The 26,210-nt window shown below is 45.2% G+C and overlaps 1 protein-coding gene across 1 annotated transcript in view; it reads right to left on the bottom strand.

The window, feature by feature from the left end:
• The window catches only part of bdg (bedraggled), a 259,189-nt gene that overhangs the window by 7,351 nt on the left and 225,628 nt on the right, over positions 1-26,210 (bottom strand). Inside the window, 5 exon segments of the mRNA XM_068362701.1 lie at positions 7,524-7,726; positions 7,879-8,028; positions 9,429-9,620; positions 18,329-18,406; positions 18,675-18,806. Coding sequence (XP_068218802.1) covers positions 7,524-7,726; positions 7,879-8,028; positions 9,429-9,620; positions 18,329-18,406; positions 18,675-18,806 — 755 coding nt within the window.

Genomic DNA, 26,210 nt, shown 5'->3' with positions numbered 1-26,210 from the left:
GGAAGCTGACTTCAATGATTCTCTGCCTCATTATGTCCGCTTTCCTTTTGAGATCCAGCGATCCTCTCAGGGTGCTGAAGATTTCTAGGAGCTGTCAAACCGGTGTACATACCTCTATGTGACAGAGCCTCCTCTAATACCCAGTCCTGGGCACTCTCAAGGAACAAAATTGACCACCTGACCAAATCAGTGATTGCGGAAGGCTGTCGCAATCTCCACAAGACAACCATAAAAAAACAAATTAAAAGTTCCAAGAGAAGAAAAAGGTATTAGGATTATGGGAATGTAGGGGTAGATCCTTCCCCCACTACTGCACTCGCTGCTACGAATGGTCCCAGAGTGTAGCAGTCCTCATAAAGTTTGGACACTTTTCCAATAGTGTGAAGCAAACACAGATTTACTCCTCCAAAAGGTTGTGTCCATAATGCTTTGCTACGATCTATTCTGTTTGAAGGCCACTGAGGTTTCTACAGCTCTAACTTCGTGAGTCTTGACCTTTAAAAGTCTAAAGTCTGTCTTACTGCAATGTGCATGAGCCTCTCTTATTAAAAGTCTGATGAAGAATGAAAGGGCATTCTTTGACATCTGCAAGGAGGGCTTATTAACCGAGCACCACAGGGCTTCCGACTTGCCTCGCAACTCTTTCGTTCTGTCCAGGTAGAACTTCAGGGCTCTTACTGGGCATAGGACTCTCTCCAACTCTTCGCCAACCACATCCGAAAGATTCGGAATCTCAAAAGCCTTAGGCCAAGGTTGGGAAGGGCGTTCATTCTTGGCGAGAAAGCCCAACTGCAATGAGCAGATAGCTTTGTTATCTCGAAAACCAACGTTTTTACTAAACGCATGGATTTCACTAACTCTCTTGGCTGTTGCCAGACTAACCAAGAAAAGGGTCTTCATCGTGAGGTCCTTAAGAGAAGTCGAGTGCATGGGCTCAAACCTGTCACTCATAAGGAACTTCAGGACTATATCCAGATTCCAAGCTGGTGAATCCTGGTGACGTTGCTTTGATGTATCAAAAGATTTAAGAAGTTCCTGTAGGTCTTTATTATTCGAAAGGTCCAAGTTTCTGTGCCTGAATACAGTTGCCAACATACTCCTGTATCCCTTGATGGTGGATGATGAAAAACTGCACTTCCTTCACAGGTATAATAGGAAGTCAGCAATCTGAGTTACAGAGGTACTGGATGAGGAAACAGAGTTGACTGCACCATTCTCTAAAAACCTCCCACTTGGATTGATAGACCCTGATGGTCGAAGGCCTTCTTGCTCTTGCAATAGCTCTAGCTGCCTCCTTCGAAAAGCGTCTAACTCTTGTGAGTTTTTCGATAGTCTGAAGGCAGTTAGCTGTACTGGATGAGGAAACAGAGTTGACTGCACCATTCTCTAAAAACCTCCCACTTGGATTGATAGACCCTGATGGTCGAAGGCCTTCTTGCTCTTGCAATAGCTCTAGCTGCCTCCTTCGAAAAGCGTCTAACTCTTGTGAGTTTTTCGATAGTCTGAAGGCAGTTAGCTGAAGATTTTGGAGACTTTGATGGTGCCTTTCCAAGTGGGGCTGTTTGAGTAAATCTACTCTTAATGGAAGGCTTCTTGGAGTGTCCACCATCCATTCCAGTACCTCTGTGAACCATTCTCTTGAGGGCCCAAAAGGGGGCTACTAGAGTCATTCTGGTCCCTTCGCTTGACAAAAAACTTTTGTAACACCTTGTAAAGGATCTTGAACGGTGGAAAAACGTACACATCCAGATTGGACCAATATAGCAAAAACGTACACATCCAGATTGGACCAATATAGCAGGAAAGCGTCTGTGTGGACTGCTTCGAGATCTGGCACTGGGAGTGATAAGTTTCTAGCCTCTTTGTCTTCGAGGTCGTGAAAAGGTCTATGCAAGGGCGACCCCAAAGTTGCCACAGACTCTTGCAAACTTCTAGATGGAGTGTCCACTCTGTGGGTAGGACTTGATCTCTCCTGCTAAGGTTGTCTGCCATCATGTTCTTCTCCCCTTGGATGAACCTTGTAATCAGAACTACATTTCTTTCCTTTGCCCAGATGAAGAGATTCCTCGCCGTCTCGTTAAGGGATATCGAGTGGGTTCCGCCTTGCTTGGCAATGTAAGCCAATGCTGTGGTGTTGTTGGCATTGACCTGCACCACTTTGTTCAGAACTGACCCTTCGAAGCTTCTTAGGGCCAACAGGACTGCTAACAATTCCTTTTGGTTGATGTGGAAGTTCTTCTGAAACTCTGTCCACAACCCCAAAACTTCCAACTTGCCCAGTGTTGCTCCCCACCCTGAGTCCGAAGCATCGGAACACAACACAAGGTCTGGGTTCTTCTGTTCTAAGTGGTAACCTTCTTGAAACTTGTCTGGATCGTTCCACCACTGTAGGCAACTTCTTATGAATTCCGTAACTGGAATGCACATCGTTTCTAAATCCTTCTCCTTGTTCCAATGATGATTGAGGTGGAATTGGAGAGGTCGAAGATTCAGCCTTCCCAGAGAGACAAACTGTTCCAACGAGGAGAGGGTTCCCAATAGGCTCATCCACTTCCTCGCAGAACACTTCTGCTCCTTTAGAAAAGATTGCAGTTTCAAGATGGCTTGCTCCATCCTTAAGGGAGACGGAAAAACTCGACTCTGAATCACCATCCCCAAATAGAGTATCTCTTGTGATGGTGTCATAAGAGATTTGTCCTTGTTGACAAGAAGTCCCAATTCTTCTGTTAATTTCAAAGTTATCTGAAGATCCTTCAGGCAGTGATCATAAGAGCAAGCTCTGAGAAGCCAATCGTCTAGATACAGGGAAGCTCTGATGCCTCTTGAGTGGAGAATCCTTGCTACATTGAGCATAAGTTTCGTAAATATTTGAGGGGCGGTGCTGAGGCCGAAACACAGGGCTCGAAAATGAAACACTTCCCCTTGAAGACGAACCTCAGATTATGCTTGAAGCTCGGATGAATGGGGATGTGAAATTAAGAATCCTGGAGGTCTAATGAGACCATCCAGTCGCCCTTTCTTACTGCTGCAAGAACTGACTTTGAAGTCTCCATAGAGAACTTCGTCTTTTGGACAAATGTGTTGAGTATACTTGCGTCCAGAACTGGATGCCATCCCCCCGAGTTCTTGGGAACCAGGAACAGGCGGTTGTAAAAACCTGGTGACTGCAAGTCCTGCACCCTCTCTATGGCCCCCTTCTCCAACAAGAGAGACACTTGGAGTTGTAAAGCTTGCCTCTTTGATTCCTCACTGTATCTGGGAGAGAGATCTACTGGGGTTAAAACCAAAGGAGGTTTCCCTATAAAAGGGATTTTGTAACCATCCTTCAGAATTTGTACTGACCAAAGATCTGGCCCCCTCATCTCCCACGCTTGCCAGAAGTTGTGTAGTCTGGCTCCTACTGCCTGAAGGTGAAAGCCATCAGACTCTGCTTAGCCCTGTCCTGGATCCTCTCCTCTTTGCTCTCCTTCCATCGGGCCAGAACTACCCCTACTGGAAGTCTTCCCCTCGAAAGGGCTGAGAAAACTTAAGGAAAGGTGTTTCATTCTTTGGTTTGCGACTAAAGAAGGAGGATGGTAGGACCTTTCTTGGCGTCTTTGAGACCAGATCTTGGGTGGCCTTCTGAATCAATGTGGAAGAAATCTCTAATCAGATCTTGCGGAAAAAGAGAGGAAGACAGCGGAGCATATAACAATTCCGATATCTGAAAGGGAGTAACCCCAAGAGACAGGAACGAACACATCTGAGCTCTCTTCTTAAGTATTCCTGCTGTGAAAATCGCTGCCAACTCATTCGATGCGTGTCGTAATGCCTTATCCATACAGGACATGATATGGATTAAACTAGAAGAGTCACCTTCTTTAAGAGCAGAAACCTTCTTGCCCAAGGCTCCCAGAGTCCAATCGAAGAAATTGAAAACCTCGAAGGCTCTAAAGACACCTTTGAGCAGATGGTCTAACTCTGAAGTAGACCAGAGAATCTTGATCTTCCTCATGGCCGTTCGACGGGGAGCGTCTACTAGACTTGAGAAATCTCCTTGGGCAGAGGCAGGAACTCCCAAGCCGAGAACTTCTCTCGTATCGTACCAGATACTAGATCAAGATGCTAATCTAGTCGGAGGGAACGCGAAGGCTGCTTTCCCTTGGTCCTTTTTGGACTCCATCCAGTCTCCCATCATCCTGAGAGCTCTTTTTGATGATCGTGACAGAACCATTCTGGTAAAGAGAGACTTCTTCGACGTCTTCCCAAGCGTGAATTTTGATGGTTGCGAACGAAGAGCAACGGGAACAAAAGAATATGGAAACTCATCGTTGAAGACTTTCATGAGTTTCTTCAGATCCACTGAAGGACGAAACAACTTAGAGTCTTCTCCTTCTGATAACTCTTCAAATAGTTCGACAGGGGAAAGGTGATCGTCAATGTTTTCCTCTGACAAAGCCCCTTGACGCTCTGTGAAACGCTCGCGATCCACGTGATCGGAACTAGTGTTCTTGATCTCGACTCTTGATTTGACTAAGTTCATCATGAAGTCCGAAGCTCGCACCCTCAAAGTCATGAATCTTTTCTTGACTTTCATATAAGGAAGCTCGACACTCGGTGTCACGTTCGACATCGCATCCTGCTTGGCCCTCGACACCGCGTACCGCTTGACGCTCGACATCCTGCCTGGCTGCTCGCCGCTCGATGTCACTTCCTGGAGGACGCTCGACATCACGTCTTGCTGGACGTTCGACGTCCTGAATCGTAGGACGCTCGACGTCACGCTTTGCTGGACGATCTAAAACACGTCCTGTAGTACATTCAACGCTACTTAAAGTAGGACGCTCGAGACCTCGCTCTGGAGGACGCTTGACATCACGTCTTGCTGGACGTTTGAAATCACTCCTTGTAGGAGGTTTACCATCACTTTTATTAGGACGTTCAGCGCCTCGCTTTGTAGGACGCTCGACGTCACGTATGGCAGGACATTCAACGTCACGTTTCGCTGGACGTTCAAGATCACGTCCTGTAGGACGTTTAACGTCACGTTTACAAGGACGCTCGGCGCTTCGTGCTGTTGATCGCTCAACGTCACGTCTGGTCCCTTGACACTCACTGTCACGACTGGCTGCTTGATGCTGGCGTCACGTTTGGTTGCCTGACGTTCGGGGTCAAGATTATGCCAACTTTCCTTATTAGGAACAGTTTTAGGACATTTAACGGGGGAGACGTCCAAACATTTGTCCCCAAGAGTCAAACGACTTAACGCCTTGCGCCGCTTGGCGTCCAGGAAGGAAGCTTCCTGACGCTCAGGGTCTCGGCACGCTACCCTTTTATTGTCTGTAGCTTGGTAGCTTTGCATAAATGAAGAGAGTCTCTGCTGCATCTCTTGTAGCATATTAAGATTCGGGTCAACTTTTTGTGATACAGGTGACGCCACGTCAATCACAGGTTCACTCTCCACGCCGCTCAAAGAACGCTCAGAGCGTCCAGAGAGCGAAAACCAATCTGATGGCGGAGGAGGAGCATGAACCGAGGTCATGCCCGGTTCAGACAACTGCCCAACAACTGGACGATTCTTTACAGAATCCAACGTCCTTGCAGGACGGCAGGCGAGCTCTCTTCGGTGGAAGGAAAACACTCCGTACTGCTCCAATGGCTACAACCAGGAACTTGCGGTGTCCTAGTAGGTCGTTGGTTGACTTTATCCATTTTCCTCTTAAGAGGTCCGGACACTTGACGCCAGCCTCTTTTAGGTACTGCGTCATCCGAGAATGAAGAAATCACCTTTCCCATGGTGAGGGCGAACGTCCTGGGAAACGTCAACAGGAATGTTCGAGGGGACGTCTGCTTGGGAGCTAAAGCCTCTCGTTTCCTTTCGTCATTCAACATTCCTTCTCCCAGGGTTGGGGAGCTTGGAAGAGGTCTAAGACTAGGAGAACGACAAGCCCGAGCAGGCGCACCCTCCACTGCAGTAAATAAGTTTACTGCACTTCTAGCACTGTCACCTCTTAACTGCTTCACACCAGACATTAATTGCGTTCTGTCCGCAGCGATAGATTCAACCTTTGCGCCCAAAGCTTGAATAGCCACCATCATATCTTTAAGCGTAGGCTCATTAGCAGTAACCGTAGTGGGATCAGAAACTACCACTGGGGAAGGAATAGGTTCGGTGACATGGGAAGAGGAAAAATCTCTGGAAGAACGAGAAGAACTACATCTCAACTTATCTCTTTCTAGTTTACGCGTATAGCGATCAAACTCTAGCCACTCATGCTCAGATAATAGAATGCATTCGTCACACTTATCACCCAACTCACATACTTTACCTCTGCATTTAACGCAGAGCGAATGTGGATCAATTGAGGCCTTAGCCAAACGGGTCTTACACACCCACTCACACACTAAAAGTTAAAGGGGGGTGGCAATTTTGAAAAATTTGTAAGAGATCAACAAGCAAGGTTCAAAATATTGAAATCCAAAAGTAAATCAAGAGTATCCAATAAAAAATCCAGACAAGCAAGAGTCAAAACCAAATTATTGTACATCATCAAAGAAAACAGCAATAATATCAGGTAATTAACGAGTAGAATATCCAACGATGTCGCCGCTAGCGGCGGCAGGGAAGATATGAGGAATCATGGAATGGTTCCAGGTACCTCACTGGAGGGCGAGCAGGTGGTACACCTGGCTATCCAATTGGTGATTGGCGCAAGTTTTGAATTTTCTGCCGTGACGTCGGGGACGTAAGCTATACAGTGAACCCTCGCTACTTCGCGGTTCGACCATCGCGGATTCACCACTTCGCGGATTTTTTCCATAACCCATATATATACAGTAATATATATATATATATATATATATGTATGCATGTATTTATGTATATATGTAGGTATGTATATGTGTATACATATAAATATATATATATACACACACACACACACACATATATATATATATATATATATATATATATATATATATATATATATATATATATCTAAAGTAGGAAGATGTGATGTAGTTCTAAGGGAAAAGTATGGGAAATATGTCTGGGTAATAAGCAAAGCTCTACCTCCAGTTTGTTTCTTCATTATGATCAGAGATAAATGTAAACAAAACATTGGTTGCCATTTTTTATCGTGCTTTTTAGCGTGTTTAGGAAATACATCACCTTTAATATTTGTGCCTGTTTTAGTTTAGGGTACTGTAGTACATGCATTAAGTGTTCTGTACATTAAAGGGTAGTTTGTTAACAGAACTACGTACAAGGGAAGGTTTTAAAAGTCTGAATATACATGTTGAATAAATAGGTAAATATGGTGTCACTACTTCGCGGATTTTCACCTATCGCGGCCGCGACTGGAACCTATCTACCGCGATAAACGAGGGTTCACTGTATATATAACTACCGGGTAAGTCTTATGTTTAAGAAAAATTAATTATGTCATGTTTCTAATTTCTAAATCGATATTCAATCATATTCCCTGATTTTTTATTGATTGCACTGAAAAAAAAAAAGAGAAACAACCATTTCTCATTACCTGACTCCTGTGGCAGTTGAATAGGATGGAGGTGGTGTGTATTTTGGTGGAGGATCACTGTATGGTCTAGGGGTGAGCACTTCATCTTCTGGACCTTCTTGTGGCCCCAATCCTTCTAAATCAGAGTCTTCTGCATTGCTATTCAGATTATTTGTTCCTGATGTTCGCTGCCTTAATGAGGGTCTATACAGCAGCTGAATTTTCTGGAATAATTATAATCTTTAATATAGTGCATTATTGCTGATGTTTCCAACATCTAAAACAGCTCTCTTGCCACAAAAATTAAGTCTTGATAGTAAAATGTACAGAGAATGGAATGTTTCCTTTTTTAATGCATCAATTGCAAAATACAAACCTCAAACAAATCCTCATCTGTAGCTGTGAGATACCGACAAGTCTGGATAAGACCAACTAATGGCACAAGGAGAATGGGGAAAAGTTGGAGCCCTGAAGCCAACTGCCGTGCCAAGACAGGCCAGTAGCCTGTATCACCCCATGTAAAAACCTGAAATGGAATTTAGTAAAATGAAATGAAAGTTTGTCAAGGTATAAGCCTCTAAAAGGTTTAATTTCAAATTGCTGTATTTAGTATCAGGCTACCATACTAGAAAGATGGTACAGTATTTGGTAGGCAATAAATTTGTAGCAATCCAAATATTATAGAAAAAAATATTTAACATGCTTAGTTAACATTTTTCTTGTATACAGTTCTCCATATTTCCCTTCCTATTGGTACTGCATTGTTTAATTATAGAAAGTGGAGTACTATATTAATAATAGTTCTCGTGTTTGACAGTACACTTCTATCCGTTTCCTAATTTCCTTTCCTCACTGAGCTATTTTCCCTGTTGGAGTGCTTTGGCTTAAAGCATCCTGTTTTTTAAACTAGGGCTATAGCTTAGCTATTAATAATATTTAACAATTATATCCATTTTGATAAGAGTAATCTATTAGGGATATGTGGCGCATCCTATATTTGATTCAGACTATGAACTTATCTATCTTTCTACCATGGAACTTCCCCCAATTTTGGGAGGTAGCCAACATAAAAAAAAAAAAAAAAGAAAGAGGGGGGGACTTTATTTCTAATCGTTCCTCTTTCCCCGACGAAGGGCTCAATCAAGTTGGTTGGTACTCCTAGGGTGCAATAGCCCATCCTCCCCCCATTTTCCACCACAAATTAAGCTTTGTTAAGCTGACTCCTCTACTTCCACTACCTCAGCAGTCACCAAGGTGACCCGAGGTAGCAGCAGGCCCCATAGGGACTGCATCACAACCATCTTCATATAATTTATGCAATGGAAACTGAATTTGCTGCACCCAAAAATTTCTAGTGAAAATAAAGCATTGATAGTAGTTTTATTCTGAATTATGATTGAGATAAGAAGTTCAATTTCATGGGATTTGTTATATATGATCTAATAAAAGTTTCATTGTTTGGTTTTTTGATGTTTGTCTTCAGTAAGTGCTTCATGTTTAAAATTGGAACAGACTGATATACTATTAATAACTTGAATATTCAAATTTCAGTCAATATGTAAATACTGTGATAAAACAAAATATAAAATATCTTGCCATGATTCATATATGATAGTCTTCATCGATATTGTACAAGACAAGTATTATGGATACTGAAAGTAATTTTATGGCAATGACAGCACTTGAGTGAATTTTACTTAACAAGGATATACTGTACATCAATGAAAAAATTTGTATTACTGTATATATTTCTAAGACTGTAAAAGCAATTTAGGTGTCCCAAAATGACTTACAAAATAAGCAAACCCCTCAATAATAATTAATTTATAAACCACTACCTCTGTTATATGTGAGGGTATGTAATTATCATCTAAAAAAAGTTACCTTTTCTAAAACTGAATGCTAAAACGTCAAGATTACACTTACATCTTTGTATTTTCCTGATTTGAAGGATGATATAGATAGCACCAAGAGTCCCACAGGTACAATGATGTTCCATGCAAAGGAGGTTAGTGGACCCAGCCACAGTGAACGACACTGTTCACCTTTACCCATGAGTTCACCAACTATATCCTGGCCACTGTATGGTTTGCCTCGAACAAATAGAAGGGCAAATATCTGTGAATAATAAGCAATGCATAATTATGGCTGCAATTTCTGAAAAAGTATTATAATTACCAGTATACTGTACATGTACAGTATACAGTACGTGAAATCTTTATGTATGAAATCTTGAAATAGTTTCAACAATCATATATGGAATTGGTCTGTTTAATTGTAATAAATATATAGTATGCCTATTTCCGCTGTGTCTGCATAGAAGTAAAAAGTCAATAGGGATAGTATCATCAACACATTTTGCAAATTATAATTATTTTAATCTAAAACTTACCTAATTTTCTGGTTCAAATATTTTTATTAATAAGCCAGGCATATATGTGAAATTGGAATGGATTTAAATTGTACTAAACACACCACAACACTATAACTTATAGAAAAAGATTCATTTCATTATATCAAAGGAACATCAATAATTGCACAATCACATGTGAAAATCTTTTTTCTTTTGTTTCACCTCTTGCTAAAGAGCAATAAAGTGTATATCATACATGGTTTACAACAATTTTCTGTGGTGGACATATATAGTTTATATCATTACAGTAATTTATTATTGGCTGATATTTTTTTTCAAATTTGCTCAGTAAACTATGAGACTTGGAGAGTTGAAATCTTTTAAGACTAATTGTAAGACCGTTTATTCATATTCCTGTGGGTAAATATTTTCCTGCACAGAATAGTTTCATTAATGTTCTTGTGAACAGCTACATAAAATTTCATATGGTATTTAAAGATATACTTAAGAAAAAAAAATTTCTTGTCCCTGTTTTTAAGAATACATTTATAAATTGGTATGGTTATACTTTTAGTAGAATACAGTACACAGTTTATCCTGTTTTCAAACAAAAAGACAAATAAAAATACCAATTGCTGTTCCCAGTGTCTCAGATGAATGATATTAATGCTACTACTGCATTTCTGGGCTCGAACCTGTGCCGCCCAGTGAATAAGCTCCATTTAGCACTTATTCTTAGGTAATTTACTGCTAAATATACCAGAGAAAAAATGTAAAGGAGTGCTAGGTTAACTAGCTCGCTCACCTATTGGTGTCGGTATAAAATTGGGCGTATAATCCAGAGGTCCCGCACTATTTAGATTCATCCACGACAGAAACCCCAATAGAGGAGAGCCGTTCAACCTCACTCGGTACTACTAACAATGCATCCGCTCAGAACCCAACTCCTTTTAGCACGCCTTGTGCAGTAACCCGCATTTTTGTTGTGCTCTCGTTTTGGATTATTTTCCATTGGATTATGGCTTCTTCGTCGGTTTCCCAGGAGACACCGTCTAAGTTAAGTACCAAGCTTGGTTTTACTGTGTTTTGAGCAACCTAGATCGTTTAATATTTATATTATAGGAGTTTATTCTCTTCGTTCATATCGATCTTGCTTGATTTCACTACAGTTGGTACTCCTGTTTTTGAGAGCTTTTAGTTTCACTCGCGGTGTTACTATGTGTATTATTAAATATTATTTGTTATTGTGAATATTCATTATTTAGCGTTTAGAATCCTCGTGGTTCAATTTTAGGGCCGATATCATTTACGTATCGTTATGGCTGCCGACCTTCGTTGCTAGGCGGCAATGTTATTTTTAAGCCATCAGGTGTGTCTTTTGTGATTTAATTATTATGTTGCATGCCTTGCCCAAAAAATTTCTATGTGTTTATTTATATAATTTTTAACGCTATTATTATTATAATGAATATTTGTGCCATTACTCCGTTTGATCTGTCTGGTTGGGGATCGTCAGTTGGTAGCCCTGCTGCCTCGTATCACGTGATCCTCCCCCACGCTCCCCCTCTCGCTAGGTGGGCGGCTAGGCTTCTTCCCCCTCCACTAGGGGACCGTTGCCTTCCCTCCTTTTAGAGGGGGTAGTTCAGTGTTTATGAACTTTGTCCTCCGGGTGTCCCGGCGGGTTCGTCTCTGTCTAGTCTGGTTGGCCACCGGTCAACAGAGTTGGATCCCGGGGCACCCTATTTTATATTCACTTTTCATTCTGGCTTATGTTATACGAAACCCTCTGGGTTCGGTTGGCGGTTCTTAGCTACAGTTCCGCCCCCCCTATTATTTTATAACATTTCCTATGATTATATATGATGATTATATATGACAGATCACTACCCCGGAGTCCCTATATGAATTGGTTTTGGATATACTTTTATTTCCCGGCCCGGGGGCCTACCCCGCCCCTGGAAATCAGACACCATGTGTCTTAATTCCTTGTTATTGCATCCTTTTTTATGCTCCCGGCTCGACCGGAATGGATTGCTATACTTTAGTTTAAGTTAGACTTATGTTTAGGCCCGGGTCCTCCGGACCCGCCCCTACTTAAGAATATTACAGTTAAGCTCTAATCTTGTGTTAGACCTATGTTAGGCCCGGGTCCTCCGGACTCGCCCCTACTTAAGAATATTACAGTTAAGCTCTAATCTTGTATTAGATCTATGTTAGGCCCGGGTCCTCCGGACCCGCCCCTACTTGAGAATATTACAGTTAAGCTCTAATCTTGTGTTAGACCTTTGTTAGGCCCGGGTCCGCGCCCCTACTTAAGAATATTACAGTTAAGCTCTAGTCTTGTATTAGATCTATGTTAGGCCCGGGTCCTCCGGACCCGCCCCTACTTAAGAATATTACAGTTAAGCTCTAATCTTGTGTTAGACCTTTGTTAGGCACGGGTCCTCCGGACCCGCCCCTACTTGAGGGAATTACAGTTTCTCATATACTATTCTTTTATAGATGGTGCATTGTCTGACGCCGGCCTGTGCAGCTGTTATGCACCAGCCTTGTGGCCACTCCGTCTGCCGATCTCATGCCCCTTGTGGGGTTCAACTGGAAGACGTTGTGGTATGGCACCCGGATAACTGTGTGATTTGCTTCGACCTCATCACTACCCTTGGATCTGATTCGGTGAGTCCCGTTGGCTATGTTGCCTTCTTATTTTACTATTAGTAAGATCTCTATGGTCTTGAAGGACCATTGGGAGTCTTCCCTTTTATAATTCCCACTATTATTTCAGGCATCCCCGGAGCAAAAGTCTGCGGCTCGGGCCACACTGAAGGTGTGGGTTGGTGGTTTTGCCCGGAATGTGAAGTCTAAGCGGCCGTACGTCCTATCTGAGGACTACTGCTCCATGGTTTACCCCAACGCTAAGTCTTCAGCCGCTGTGGCTAGGCATGTGGCAGCTCCCATCATTGCCCACATTGATGCCACCATAACGGGTCTCATCGACCCAGAGCAAGATCCATCGGACGCCCCCGGAGGTCTGGAGGACAATGTTGCCTCCATGAACCTGGACGTCGAACCAATGTTACTAGACGAGCCGGATACAGGTAGGGTGGTAAGTGAGGCAAGTGTTTCCGGCGCTGAGATTCCTATCCTCAGCCCCGCTCTTTCTTCTTCTTCTGATCGCTCTTCTTTTCATGGATTTTCTGGGGACCGTGATTCGTCTCAACGATCATACCCGGTCCCCCCTAAGGATAAGTCTACATCAAGAACCTTACCCAAAGCTCGCAAGCCCCACAAGACTTCCCATAGCTCTAAACAAGGTACAGACCTGTCATCAAAGCCTCTGGTTCCTCCTCTAAGTCTCACGACCCGGGAGTTCATTCCGCCCCTCCTGCTGCTAGCCCAGGCCTTTCCGAATCAGCCATGCTTCGCATCGTGTCGGAGATGCAGGCAAAGTTGGTTTCGGAGATGCAGTCTAAGATGGACACGATGTTCTCTAACATCGGTCAGAGACTTGGGGCTTTAGAGCAAGGAGCTCCGGAGAGAGTCCAAAGCTCTCTCATCCTGGATGCCTCTAAGCTCCCGCCGTTTGCCAAGAACAACCCTTGGCGTATGGCTCTTCATTCCCCGTTCTCAGACGGAATGTTGACTTTGGAGGGCCTTGGCACTCGTCCTCTAGAGGACTTTGAATTCTTTCCTCCTGGTCTGGCATTTCCATTTCATGGTTATGCCAGGCTTACCGAGGAAGCTTTAGTTCGGTTAGACAAGGTCCCCAAAGAGACGGTCATCTTCCCTAAAGAGCAAGCCCAATCTGTTTGGGCCAGATTTTTGAACGACATCGGCTGCACTAACACCATGCTGACGCCTTATAAAAGCTCTTTTACGATGTTCTTAATGGACAAGAACACCTTGACTCCATGCGTCAATAAGGTGGCAGAGCTTGCCTTCCAATATGCTCTGGAGGAGAAGCCCTTGCCTCCCATCCGAGAGGTGGATCCAATCTCCCTCCTTCTTCCTTCAGGCATTGAGTGTTGGGACAACGTCCATACCACCTTTACCTCTGGCAAGCTAGCAGCAGACTGTGCCTCAGTTTTGTTTAGTGAGAGGCTTCCCCGTCTCCCGGAATCCCTCATTAAACAGGAATATGATTCCCGCCTACGTGTGGGCCGTACTCTAAACTTGGCCACATCCACGGAGTCGATAGCCTTGACTTACGATACGGAGAGTATTTTTAAGTCTCTCAACAAGGCTACATTACAGTCTTTATATTATGACCTGTATGACTTCGCTACTGCTAAACGCAGATGTCGCAAGCATGTCCTAGCTGAGGCGACGATTAGGCATGAACCTAATAAGCTCATCCGGTCCTCCTGTTGGGGTTCAAATCTCTTCCCCGAGGATCTCGTAGAGGAAGTCTTGGCGGAGGCCACTAGAGTTAATCAGAGCCTTAAAGCCCGTTGGGGTTTGACCCCGAAACGCAAATATGACCCCGCAAATTATCAAGCCCGGGGTAGGAAGAAGCTTCGTCCATATACCTCCACCCAGTTCAGGCAACAGCAGAGTGGTTCGTCCAACTTCCGGCTGCCTCTTCCCCCATCTCCTGTTGTCCCTGCACAGCCTTCCACCTCTCAGGCTCCTTCGGATGACTATGTCACCGTTCTGCTCCCTAAGAGCCAGCTTTCTGGTGCCTCCTCCACTTCTCCTGCCTTTAACCAGTCTTACGAGGCTCGTAGCTCTTCCCAGAGTTATGGTAGAGGTAGAGGCTACCACCGTGGTTCTAACCAGAACAAAGGCAGGGGAAGAGCCTTTCGCAGAGGAAAGAATTTCCGAGGCGGACGTGGAGGCAACTCCTCAAACCAATACTGAGGTGCAGCAGGTAGGGGGGAGGCTCTATGCCTTCCGCAACAAATGGAGGTTCAGTCCCTGGGCGTTCAGTATCATCTCCAAGGGACTGGGGTGGAGTTGGATTCAAGGACCTCCTCCTCCGAACAAATTTCGTCAACATTCCACTCCGGACCTGGTCGAATTTGTCCAGGATCTTTTACAAAAGAACGCCATACAAGAAACGAAACACCTGAAGTTTCAAGGTCGGCTGTTCAGTGTCCCGAAGAAGGATTCGGACAAGAGAAGAGTGATTCTAGACCTATCCCTTCTCAACTTGTCCATTCAATGCGACAAGTTTCGAATGCTTACCGTCTCGCAGGTGCGGACCTTACTTCCCCGTGGGGCCGTCACCACCTCTATCGATCTTACAGACGCCTATTATCACGTCCCGATAGCGAGACACTTCCGTCCGTACCTAGGCTTTCGCTTAGGGGACAAAAGTTACTCCTTCAAGGTGATGCCTTTCGGGCTCAACATCGCCCCAAGGATCTTCACAAAGTTAGCAGAAGTCGCTGTTCAGGAACTCAGGAATCAAGGGATTCAAGTAGTAGCCTATCTGGACGACTGGCTCATTTGGTCAGACACCTCCCAAAATTGCCTAAAAGCCACTCACAAAGTCATCCATTATCTTCAATCTTTAGGCTTCCAGATCAACTTCAAGAAGTCCCGTCTTCTTCCAAAATCGAAGTTCCAATGGCTCGGCCTGCAATGGGATCTTATATCTCATACTCTGTGTCTTCCCAGACCCAAGAGGTTAGAGATTGCAAGGAACACCAAACGCTTTCTCAAAGACAAAGTAAGTTCCAGACGACTCCAAGAGAGGATTCTGGGGTCCCTTCAGTTTGCCTCAGTGACGGATCTTCTTCTGAAGGCAAAATTGAAAGATATCAATCGTGTCTGGCGTTCGAGGGCGAACCGGAAGCTCCGGGACATGAAAGTCCGCCTTCCTCCCATTCTACGGGAAAGACTTCTTCCTTGGACAAGAGCAAACAGTCTGTCAAAGTCAGTTCCCCTTCGATTTCCGCCTCCGAAATTAATCATTCACACGGACGCATCCTTATCAGGTTGGGGCGGCTATTCTCAGCTCAAGAAAGTTCAAGGTCTTTGGACTCCCTTGTTCCGCCAATTTCACATCAATGTGCTAGAGGCCATGGCAGTTCTTCTAACCCTGAAACGTCTCGCTCTTCCCAAGAAACAACACCTTCGTCTGGTCCTCGACAGCGAAGTGGTGGTCCGCTGCCTCAACAGAGGCGGGTCAAAGTCAGGGCCTCTGAACCATGTTCTAGTAGCCATATTCTCCCTAGCAGCCTTGAACCGTTGGCATCTTTCAGCTGTCCACCTGGCGGGAGTCCGGAATGTAGTGGCAGACGCCCTGTCCCGGACCTCCCCTCTAGAATCGGAATGGTCACTCGATCTAAAGTCATTTCGGTGGATTCTCTCTCAGGTTCCCGGTCTCCAAGTGGACCTCTTCGCCACGGAATCCAACCACAAATTGAGAGTATATGTGGCTCCCAATCTAGACCCTCAGGCTTACGCCACAGACGCCATGTCACAGAATTGGGACACCTGGGAAAAGATTTATCTCTTTCCCCCGGTGAATCTTTTGCTGAAAGTTCTAGACAAACTGAGATCCTTCAAGGGACAAGTAGCCTTGGTCGCACCCAACTGGCCCAAGAGCAACTGGTATCCTCTCCTGCGAGAGTTGAGACTATACCCTCACCCGATACCCAATCCGGTTCTGTCTCAGATAGTACAAACACGCGTTGTGTACGCTTTCTCAAACATTCAGAGCGCCCTAACTTTATGGACTTTATGAAGTTTGCGGCTATGCATGGTGCCAATATTGATCCTCAAAACACCTTGTTCCTAGAATCGGATAAATGGGATTCCACCATCTGCCAGTATGACTCTGCAGTTAAAAAGTTGGCAAAATTTTTAATAGACTCAGACGTGAACTGTATGAACTTGAACCTTACAGTCACTTTCTTTAGATCTTTATTAGAATCAGGTCTGGCAGCCAATACTATCACCACTATTAAATCGGCTCTGAAAAAGATCTTCCTAGTGGGTTTTAACATAGACTTAACCGACTCTTTGTTAGCTTCAATTCCGAAAGCTTGTGCCAGACTGAAACCGGTTACTCGTCCTACCCCGGTGACCTGGTTCCTTAATGACGTTCTCAAATTGGCTTCTGATACCATTAACAGTTCTTGTGATTACATTCCCCTTCTCAGGAAAACACTTTTCCTGGTGAGCTTGGCTTCCGGGGCAAGAATTTCTGAATTGGCAGCCTTGTCGAGAGACCCGGGTCATATTGACTTCCTGCCTTCGGGAGAGGTCCTTCTTTCTCCTAACAAATTCTTTTTGGCTAAGAACGAAGACCCTCAAAACAGATGGTCCTCCTGGAAAATTGTTCCCCTCACGCAAGATCCGTCTCTGTGCCCTGTTACTACTCTTAGGTCTTATTTATCCCGGACCTCCTCTAACTCCTCGGGGCCTCTATTCGTTAGAGAACAAGGCGGTACCATTACTATTAAAGGGATCAGGCAACAAATTTTGTATTTTATTAAACAAGCTAACCCTGACTCTTTTCCTCTTGCACATGATATCAGGGCGGTTGCTACCTCGGTGAACTTCTTTCACCACATGAATTTTACAGACCTTTCCAGGTATACAGGGTGGAAATCACCGTCAGTGTTCAAGAAACACTACCTTAAACATTTGGAAGCCCTAAAATTTTCTACAGTAGCCGCAGGGAGCATAGTTACTCCCAGGTAACTCACAGGTTAATGCCTTGTCTCTTTATCTCTCCCTCTTACCTGCCTCATTTATACCCTATTGTATTCGTTGGTCTCGCACCTGAATACTGTTATTATATTTGTAAATTTTTATACTCCTGAGTATCTGTATATATTATCACTCACGGCATTATTATACCTACCTTATTGGATTTATGTTCATATTTAAGATACCCTTATAATTGTTTTTGGTACTCATCTCTGATTAAAAGCATCCTGTATTTCCCTTACGCTTATGTTTTTTCCTTTATTTTGCAAGTTTGGTGACATTTTCTCTTGTATAGATTCACTGGGCGGCACAGGTTCGAGCCCAGAAAAGGGATTTTGACGTAGGAAAAATCTATTTCTGGGCGAAGGACCTGTGCCGCCCAGTGAACCCTCCCAGCTCCTCTCCCTTGGAGTCCCCAAACTTTGGGTGCTAAGGAGTTGGGTTCTGAGCGGATGCATTGTTAGTAGTACCGAGTGAGGTTGAACGGCTCTCCTCTATTGGGGTTTCTGTCGTGGATGAATCTAAATAGTGCGGGACCTCTGGATTATACGCCCAATTTTATACCGACACCAATAGGTGAGCGAGCTAGTTAACCTAGCACTCCTTTACATTTTTTCTCTGGTATATTTAGCAGTAAATTACCTAAGAATAAGTGCTAAATGGAGCTTATTCACTGGGCGGCACAGGTCCTTCGCCCAGAAATAGATTTTTCCTACGTCAAAATCCCTTTATTAGTACTGTATAACAATAAAAACAAGATGTAATAATAACAAGCTCTTATTACATGGAAGTGATAAAGACCAAACATTACCTGAACTAATTGAATAATCATGAGCCACCAGCCACAACTCATAACATAATCTAGGAAGTAAAGAATGTGAATGCCAGCCTGAAAGGAGGAAAGTAAATTGTATTATTTTAGAGTAAATTACAAAATATTGACTTCATGTGTGTATTCCACACACAAAAATCATATGAAGTTTCTATAATATGCTATATAATGTACAAAAATTATTATATTGATGTTAATATCATTATTATCAATACTGGTTTCCAAGACTATAAATTAATTCACAAAATTTTATCATTTCACAGTATTATAAAAAAGCAATCTTGAGATCAAAGAACCAAGCCTTTAATTGAAAGCATTATTTTACCCCTGTTGCCATTGGCAATGCTGCTGAGAAGCCAAACAAACAGCAGAGGAAAGTTATGCATATCTCCCAAGACTGTAGTCTTTCATGATTAATCCGTATCACAGCTTCGACCACAGTACGCCACACTGCAAGCTGAAAACCAAGGAATTGTGAATTACAATACTCACATGACGAAGTTCCTTGAATGTCAAAAATCTTTCTTTCATCGGTATTTTTTATATTAGGTATTCCAATCACAATATTACCAGTGCAATATCATGTAATTTATATACTAGCATGTATCTTGTTAACTAAAAACAATAAAAAATATTTTAACCCAGTTTCTCAATACAGTACTAAAGTTCTGGATACAACATTATTTTATAACAAAATGAAGTATACTAGCCTGATGTTCATATTGCTTCTACTCGAAGCAGTGTCGAAATCTACACAAATATAAAAGTTTCCCATTCTTTCCCCCCCTACAAAATGCCTCCTCACCCTCTGGGAACCACCGCACTATTTTGCGATTGATGACACGACCATTGACGTCTGGCTTTTCATTTCGAAAACAGCACAAAAAGGTGTTACTACACGATATATTACTTTAAATTGCTAATTTCTAATCAGAGCAGTCAACTAACAGCTGACATAACTCCACCACAAGAGAGAATTTGAGTAAATAACATTCCTCCATATACATTAACACAACACTGCAGCTGTCATATGTTTACGTTACACAAAGCCAGAAAAATTTGAATTGCATTGGGATTTATTAGTTCAAAACGAACTACCAAAATTCAATTTGTAATGAAGGGCAAAATAAACGGATTTTGAGCGAAGCGAAAAATCTATTTTTGGGTGAGATAGCCATGGCGTCCTGATGGAAGGTTCCTTTTTGGTAGCTTCCTTGGGTATAAGACTACTAAGATATTCCCAGAGAATTTAACCACAGGTTATCACAGAATTCTAACTTCTGGAGCGAGTATCTCAAAGGTTTCCCCTTAAGACATCGTAATACAACAGGGGACGCGCATGTCTGAACGCGCCACATAGCTATCTTCACCCCGAACAGAGTTAATGCTTCGGTGTGTAAGGACTGAGAATAGCTGGGAGCCGTTCCACAGCTAATCTCACTCGTGGCTACTACTGATACTCGAGACGTAAACAAACGGACGCCATTGCTCTAATGACGTCACGCCCGTCTTCATCCTTTGTTTAGTAGCTGCCCTACTTAGACGGATTTTCCCTGTGTTAACTTTATCGTTTTGCATCTTCGCTATGTCGTTACCTTCAGCCTCGCCTTCTTCTGGAAAGTTGAGTACAAGGTTCCAGTATTGTTTAATTAAGCTCTGGCCGTAAAGTAAATATTACTTTTCGAGATAATTGCTGTTTTGTGGCAGAGCTGTGCCTCTACCGGACCCGCCATTTTATGGCGTCGTTGTTGTTATGCATGTCTTATTTAGTTAGCCACAACAACGTTTCCGGCATTATATACTAATCGAATACATTAGTTTATTTAGTCTTCATAGCTAGGAACTTTTATATCGTGTTTAGACGCTTTTTTATCGGTCATCGATTGACCTCATACCAGTCGGCTACTATAGCCCCCAGGCCAGGAGCCTACATACAAGTGTTCATGCATGATTTATTAGTGATCCTAGACTAAGTTATGAAGATAGTGGCATTATTTTACAATACTTTTGACAGTGATGCAAATGTTTTCGCCTTCAGGGACCATATAGGGGATAGGCTAGTCAGTGACTCTTTCTAGCCTAACCTAATGTTAGGACCCCTATATGCTTCCTTCATCCCCTGCCTTGGCATTCCCTCTATTTAGCCTTGATTCCTTTTCTGAGTAAAGGGATTAAGTGTCTAATAGAGTATATATCGCCTCTCTGTCCTCCCTAAAGGAATGAACCCCCTTTAGGGTTGCGTCCGAGAGTGAGGTTAGGCTAGCCTACCTCTATGGCTAGGATAGTCTATGACTTTCCTGCGATAGCGATATGTCTTCTTCCTTTCCTAGTTCAGGACTCTTAGCCCTGTTCTAGGTTAGGTTAGGAAGGTTTCTCTGTTCCATGCTGAAACTGTACTCTTGCACCGTTTTAGCTGATCTGCCTGATCTTAGGTTAGGGAGTGTCCTCCCTTTCCTTAGTGGCCGCTCTGGTACAGAAACCCTTCCTGGGAAGACTTCTCTCTTCTCCCTCCCCACCTATCTCTTGTATAGCCTAGCCTATGCTTAGGTTAGTTTATACCCATCTGTCCCCTGTCCTACAACTCCTCCTTAGGGTGGAATAGTAGGGCTACCCGAGCTTCCTTGTGCAGTCCGCTCTGGTACACATACCTTCATAGTGTCCTATAAGGTTAGTTACTAGTATAGTTCTGCATATGGGAGTCTCCCCCCCCTTTGGGTGTACCCTAGCCCTCCCTTGGGCTACCTTGCTCCCGGTCCCTAGTGACCCCTGCTCACGGATGTTAGAGCCTGCCTCTATCATGGGTACACCCCCTCAGGGAGGGGGAGGGATGTCTGGAATCCTGATGGTACTTCCTACATCCCTTCCCCCCTCCCCCCTGTCTCTCTCCCTATCCGGGTGCCGGTCTCTTGCCGCCTCTACTGTCGGCAATACCTGCCTCCTATTTGGTGACTCTCCCTAACCTTGCCGCCAGCCCCCCATGTACCGAGGGACTGCCGGCTGCCGCCGGCTACTACCGGCGGCTCTCCTCCTCCTAGCTTGTCGTCCGCTTGCCGGTCGACCGCCGGAGTGCCGGCATATACTGCCGGCAACCCGGTACAGCCTTTACCATCCTTATCCCAGTCACCAACCTGGCATCCTCCGACTGCCGGAGCCGCCGCTCCCTGCCGGCGTGCCGCCGGCGGCCGCCATCCTGGTATTTGACTGACTTTGAACATTGTCTGTCCTAATGCCAGAATCTATGCTGGAGCGAGCTCCGGCATGCCGGCGGCTTGCCGGATGCCCCGGAGGCGTCAAGAATACTTGCACCCCCTTACTGTAGCTATCATAAGACTATGATAGCCCTATATCGCAAACAGATAAGCTGCTTCTGCTATTAAGATCAGTACCTAGTACTGCTCTATTAGTGATCATGCTGTCTCTTTGCATTCTTCTAATTCCAGCATGCTATGTGCATCTTAGCGCGGCTGGTTGCCAGAAGCAGTTACCTTTTAAATGAGGCCTTCTGGCCCTTAACTGGGAACCGAATGAATTCGGTCCCAATCTTGTCCTTGGTTTTTTCCATGGAATTCCAAAATACTTGGAATTCTAGGGAACTATATCCAGTGCCCTCGGCCACTCGGATTATCCAGGGACCAAGCTTATGGTAACCAGCCGGGCGAGATGCATGGAGCATGTTCTCCTTTACTATTTTCATTCTCTATGCATCACACCTTCATTAAGTTAAAATTAATGATTAATATTAACTTAGTTTAAGAGCCATTCTTATGACTCCCCCATACTCATTTTCTCTTTCTTCCACAGGAGGAGCAGATGAAGTGTGATTTCGCCTTCTGCGCTGTGAAACGCCCGCAGTTTTACGGGCATACGGCTTGCAGGACTCACGCCCCTTGTGCAGACAAGAAAGGGGATTTGAAGTTTTGGAATCCACTGGATTGTACGGTCTGCCAGGCTCACCTAGTTGAGGCCTTCCATAATCCTCCTTCAGCGGAGGTTAGAGACATTTCTCGTGAAAAGCTGCGCAAGTGGGTGCGTGGCTTCCAGAAAAATGCTACCGGACCGTACCTGGCCACCGAAGAACTGAGGTCACTATTGTTCCCTAAGGCCTCCCCTGACTCAGTGGTACCCAAAGACGTGATCCCCACTGTCCAAATTACGGTGGAACCTGATGTAGTCATGGCTCAGTCCATGCACGAGTGTCGTTTGGATTCCGAAGATGACGAACAGATTTCGGATGTCTCGGAAGACACGGAGAAAACGCTTATGGCTCAAGGAGCCGAAGATGACGAAGACAAGGTGGAATACACCGAGTCGGAGCAAGAAGCTGCTCCCTCGTCCATCCCCCCTCCTACTCCTACACCGACGGAAATGTCTATTCCGTCTACCTCCTCGACTCCGGATCCTCCTTCTTCCACTCAAGAACTGATCCGGCTGATTAGAGCCGTCATGGACGACAGGCTGAAGGAGAACCAGGAGTCCATCAGGTCGATGATAGGATCCAGAGAGCCGAAGAAGATTTCGGTCAAGGATCTCCCCGCTTGCTCTCATGCCAACCCGTGGAGGTATGCAGAGCATATGGTTATTGCGACCGGCAGGATCTTTGTCAGTGATAAGATCGGCACGGTCCCTTTGGAAGATGTGGAGTTCTTCCCAAGCTTTGAGGCCTACCCGGACTGTTACGTCCGGCTTCGTTCCGAACCTGCCTCGAAGGAAGAGACCGAACCTAAGGAAGAGATAGTGTTCGATCTCGCAAAGGCCCAGGCTATGCTAGCCTCCGCATTCAAGAGTAGAGGCTTTACCTGCTCTAAGCTTCCGGCATTGAGCAAGAAGCACCCTACTTACGTTGCACCTGATACTGCGGTTCTTCCATTCTTGGAAAAGGCCTTAGCTGCATGCCTTAAAGCGGCGGAAGAAGGGAAACCCTGCCCTGCACTGGAGGAGTGCAGACCCTTCTCCATCGTGACCCCCCCTGACGCTCGACACTGGAAAGATGTTCAACATACTTTCGTCGTGGGAAGGCTCGATCCTGACGTCGCCGGACGTCAGTTTAATGAAGACCTCCCTAAGCTCAACGATCACCTCCTTCGCCGGGACAAGACACGAAGGAGAGGCTTGCGGCATCTCTTTCTCATCAAGTCCAACTGGAAGTTATGGCCTGTGACACTAGAGTACCAGATCACTACATGGTACTCTCCAAATCCCACTTACTGACGGTAATGAAGGACTTGTACCACTTCATAAAGGCTCGAAGAGCCTGTCGTGAATTCGTGTTTGCCGGTGCCACCGTGAAACACGAACCCCGGAGGCTGATTTCCTCCAACATCTGGGGAAAGCACCTGTTTCCTTCTGACCTTGTGAAGGAAATCACTGACAGAGCCGCCACGGAGAATAGGAACCTTCTCCACAAGTGGGGCATGTCCAGGAAAAGGAAACCCTCTCAGGACGACGGACCTCAGCCTAAGAGGAAACCCCAAAAGTCAAAACCCCAGCAACGTCAGCAAAGACGTCAGTTTCCGGGACCCGCTACCTCCCAAGTGGTTGCCGAACCACAACAGACCTTTCAATTGGTCCCCCAACCGGTGTTGTCACAGTCACCGGTCTTCACCCCTGCCTTTGAGCAACCATCAACTACCTTTCATGCCAAAGGTAGAGGCTCATTCAGGGGTGCAAGCAAAGACGCATCTCGCCGTCCCTCCAGAGGTAGAGGAGGAAAGGGAGCTAGCGGCCGAGGCAGCAAGTCCTCGGGACACCAGAAGCAATGAAGTGCTTCCGGTGGGAGGAAGACTCCGCCAATTCCAGGATCGTTGGACCTTCGATCCCTGGGCACACAGCATCGTCAAGAAGGGTCTAGGCTGGAGTTGGACTCAACCACCCCCAATCTTCCAGCAATTCTTCCAACAATCAACCCCCCTTCTGGAAGAATATGTTCTAGACCTCTTGAACAAGAAGGTGATAAGGAAGGTAAAGTCCACCAGGTTCCAAGGGAGACTGTTTTGTGTTCCCAAGAAGGACTCAGACAAACTCAGAGTCATTCTGGACTTATCCCCCCTCAACAAGTTCATAGAGAACAACAAATTCAAGATGCTGACGCTTCAACAAATAAGGACCCTTCTGCCTCAAGGTTCCTACACGGTCTCTATAGACCTGGCGGATGCCTACTGGCACATTCCAATGAACCATCACGCTTCCTCCTACCTAGGATTTCGACTCCAAAGGAAAAGCTACGCCTTCCGGGCCATGCCCTTCGGCCTCAATGTGGCCCCTCGGATCTTCACAAAACTGGCGGATGCCATAGTACAACAGCTCCGCCTAAGAAACGTCCAGGTGATGGCCTACCTCGACGACTGGCTAGTCTGGGCTCCATCGCCCGAAGAGTGTGCAAAGTCTTGCAACGAAGTTACCCAGTACCTAGAACACCTGGGATTCAAGATCAACGAGAAAAAATCTCGCCTCTCTCCAGCTCAGAAGTTTCAGTGGTTGGGAATCCACTGGAATCTTCAGTCACACCGCCTTTCCATCCCCCAGAAGAAAAGGAAGGAAATAGCAGGGTCTGTCAAGCGACTACTGAAATCCAAACGCATTTCAAGACGACAGCAGGAACGAGTTCTAGGCTCTCTACAATTCGCCTCAGTGACAAACCCAGTGCTTCGTGCACAGCTAAAGGATGCCGCGGGAGTCTGGAGACGCTCGGCATCCATCGCTCGAAGAGACCTCAAGAGACGGCTTCCAAACAGACTGCGACGCCTCCTAAAGCCGTGGTCGGAAGAAAAGGCCCTGAAAAGGTCCATTCCTCTCCAACACCCTCCTCCATCACTCAACATCCACACGGATGCCTCACTGGAAGGTTGGGGAGGTCACTCCCACCAGAAACAGGTTCAAGGTACCTGGTCTCCACTATTCAAGACGTTCCACATAAACATCTTGGAGGCCATGGCGGTCCTTCTAACTCTGAAGAAGTTATCCCCGCCGCCCTCGATCCACATCCGTCTAACCCTAGACAACTCGGTGGTAGTTCGTTGTCTCAATCGCCAAGGCTCAAGATCGCCCCAGATAAATCAGGTGCTTCTCCCAATCTTCCGTCTGGCGGAGAAGAAGAAGTGGCACCTGTCTGCAGTTCACCTACAAGGATTCCGCAATGTGACAGCGGATGCTCTATCTCGGACAAACCCGATAGAGTCGGAATGGTCTCTAGACGCAAGATCGTTCTCCTTCATCTCTCACCAAGTCCCAGAACTTCAGATAGATCTCTTTGCAACGAGCGACAACAATCAACTTCCTCTGTACGTAGCCCCGTACGAGGACCCCAAAGCAGAAGCAGTGGACGCCATGTCACTGGACTGGAACAGATGGTCCAAGATCTACCTGTTCCCTCCCACCAACCTTCTGTTGAAAGTCCTCTCCAAACTGAGAACCTTCAAAGGGACAGCGGCCCTAGTGGCTCCCAAGTGGCCCCGGAGCAACTGGTACCCCCTGGTCCTGGAGCTGCAGCCCAAGCTGATCCCTCTCCCGGGCCCAGTTCTCTCTCAACAAGTACAGAAGTCGACTGTCTTCGCTTCATCATCGAAAATCAAGGACCTTCATCTCATGATTTTCTCTCCCTTGCCGCAAAGAGGAGGTTTGGGATCTCGAAGAAAAGTCTAGACTTCCTAGAGGAATACAAGACCGAATCCACGAGACGGCAATATGAATCATCCTGGAGGAAATGGGTCTCCTTTGTCAAGGCAAAAAATCCTAAAGAAATCACAATTGATTTCTGTATGTCCTTCTTTATTCACCTTCATGGACAAGGATTAGCAGCCAATACGATTTCAACCTGCAAATCGGCCTTGGCTAGACCAATTCTATATGCTTTCCAAATTGATCT

Source organism: Palaemon carinicauda, chromosome 39, assembly GCF_036898095.1.
Source record: "Palaemon carinicauda isolate YSFRI2023 chromosome 39, ASM3689809v2, whole genome shotgun sequence".
NCBI lineage: Eukaryota > Metazoa > Arthropoda > Malacostraca > Decapoda > Palaemonidae > Palaemon > Palaemon carinicauda.
Note: the sequence above shows the minus strand (reverse complement) of the source record. Positions and strands in the feature narration are given on the sequence as shown.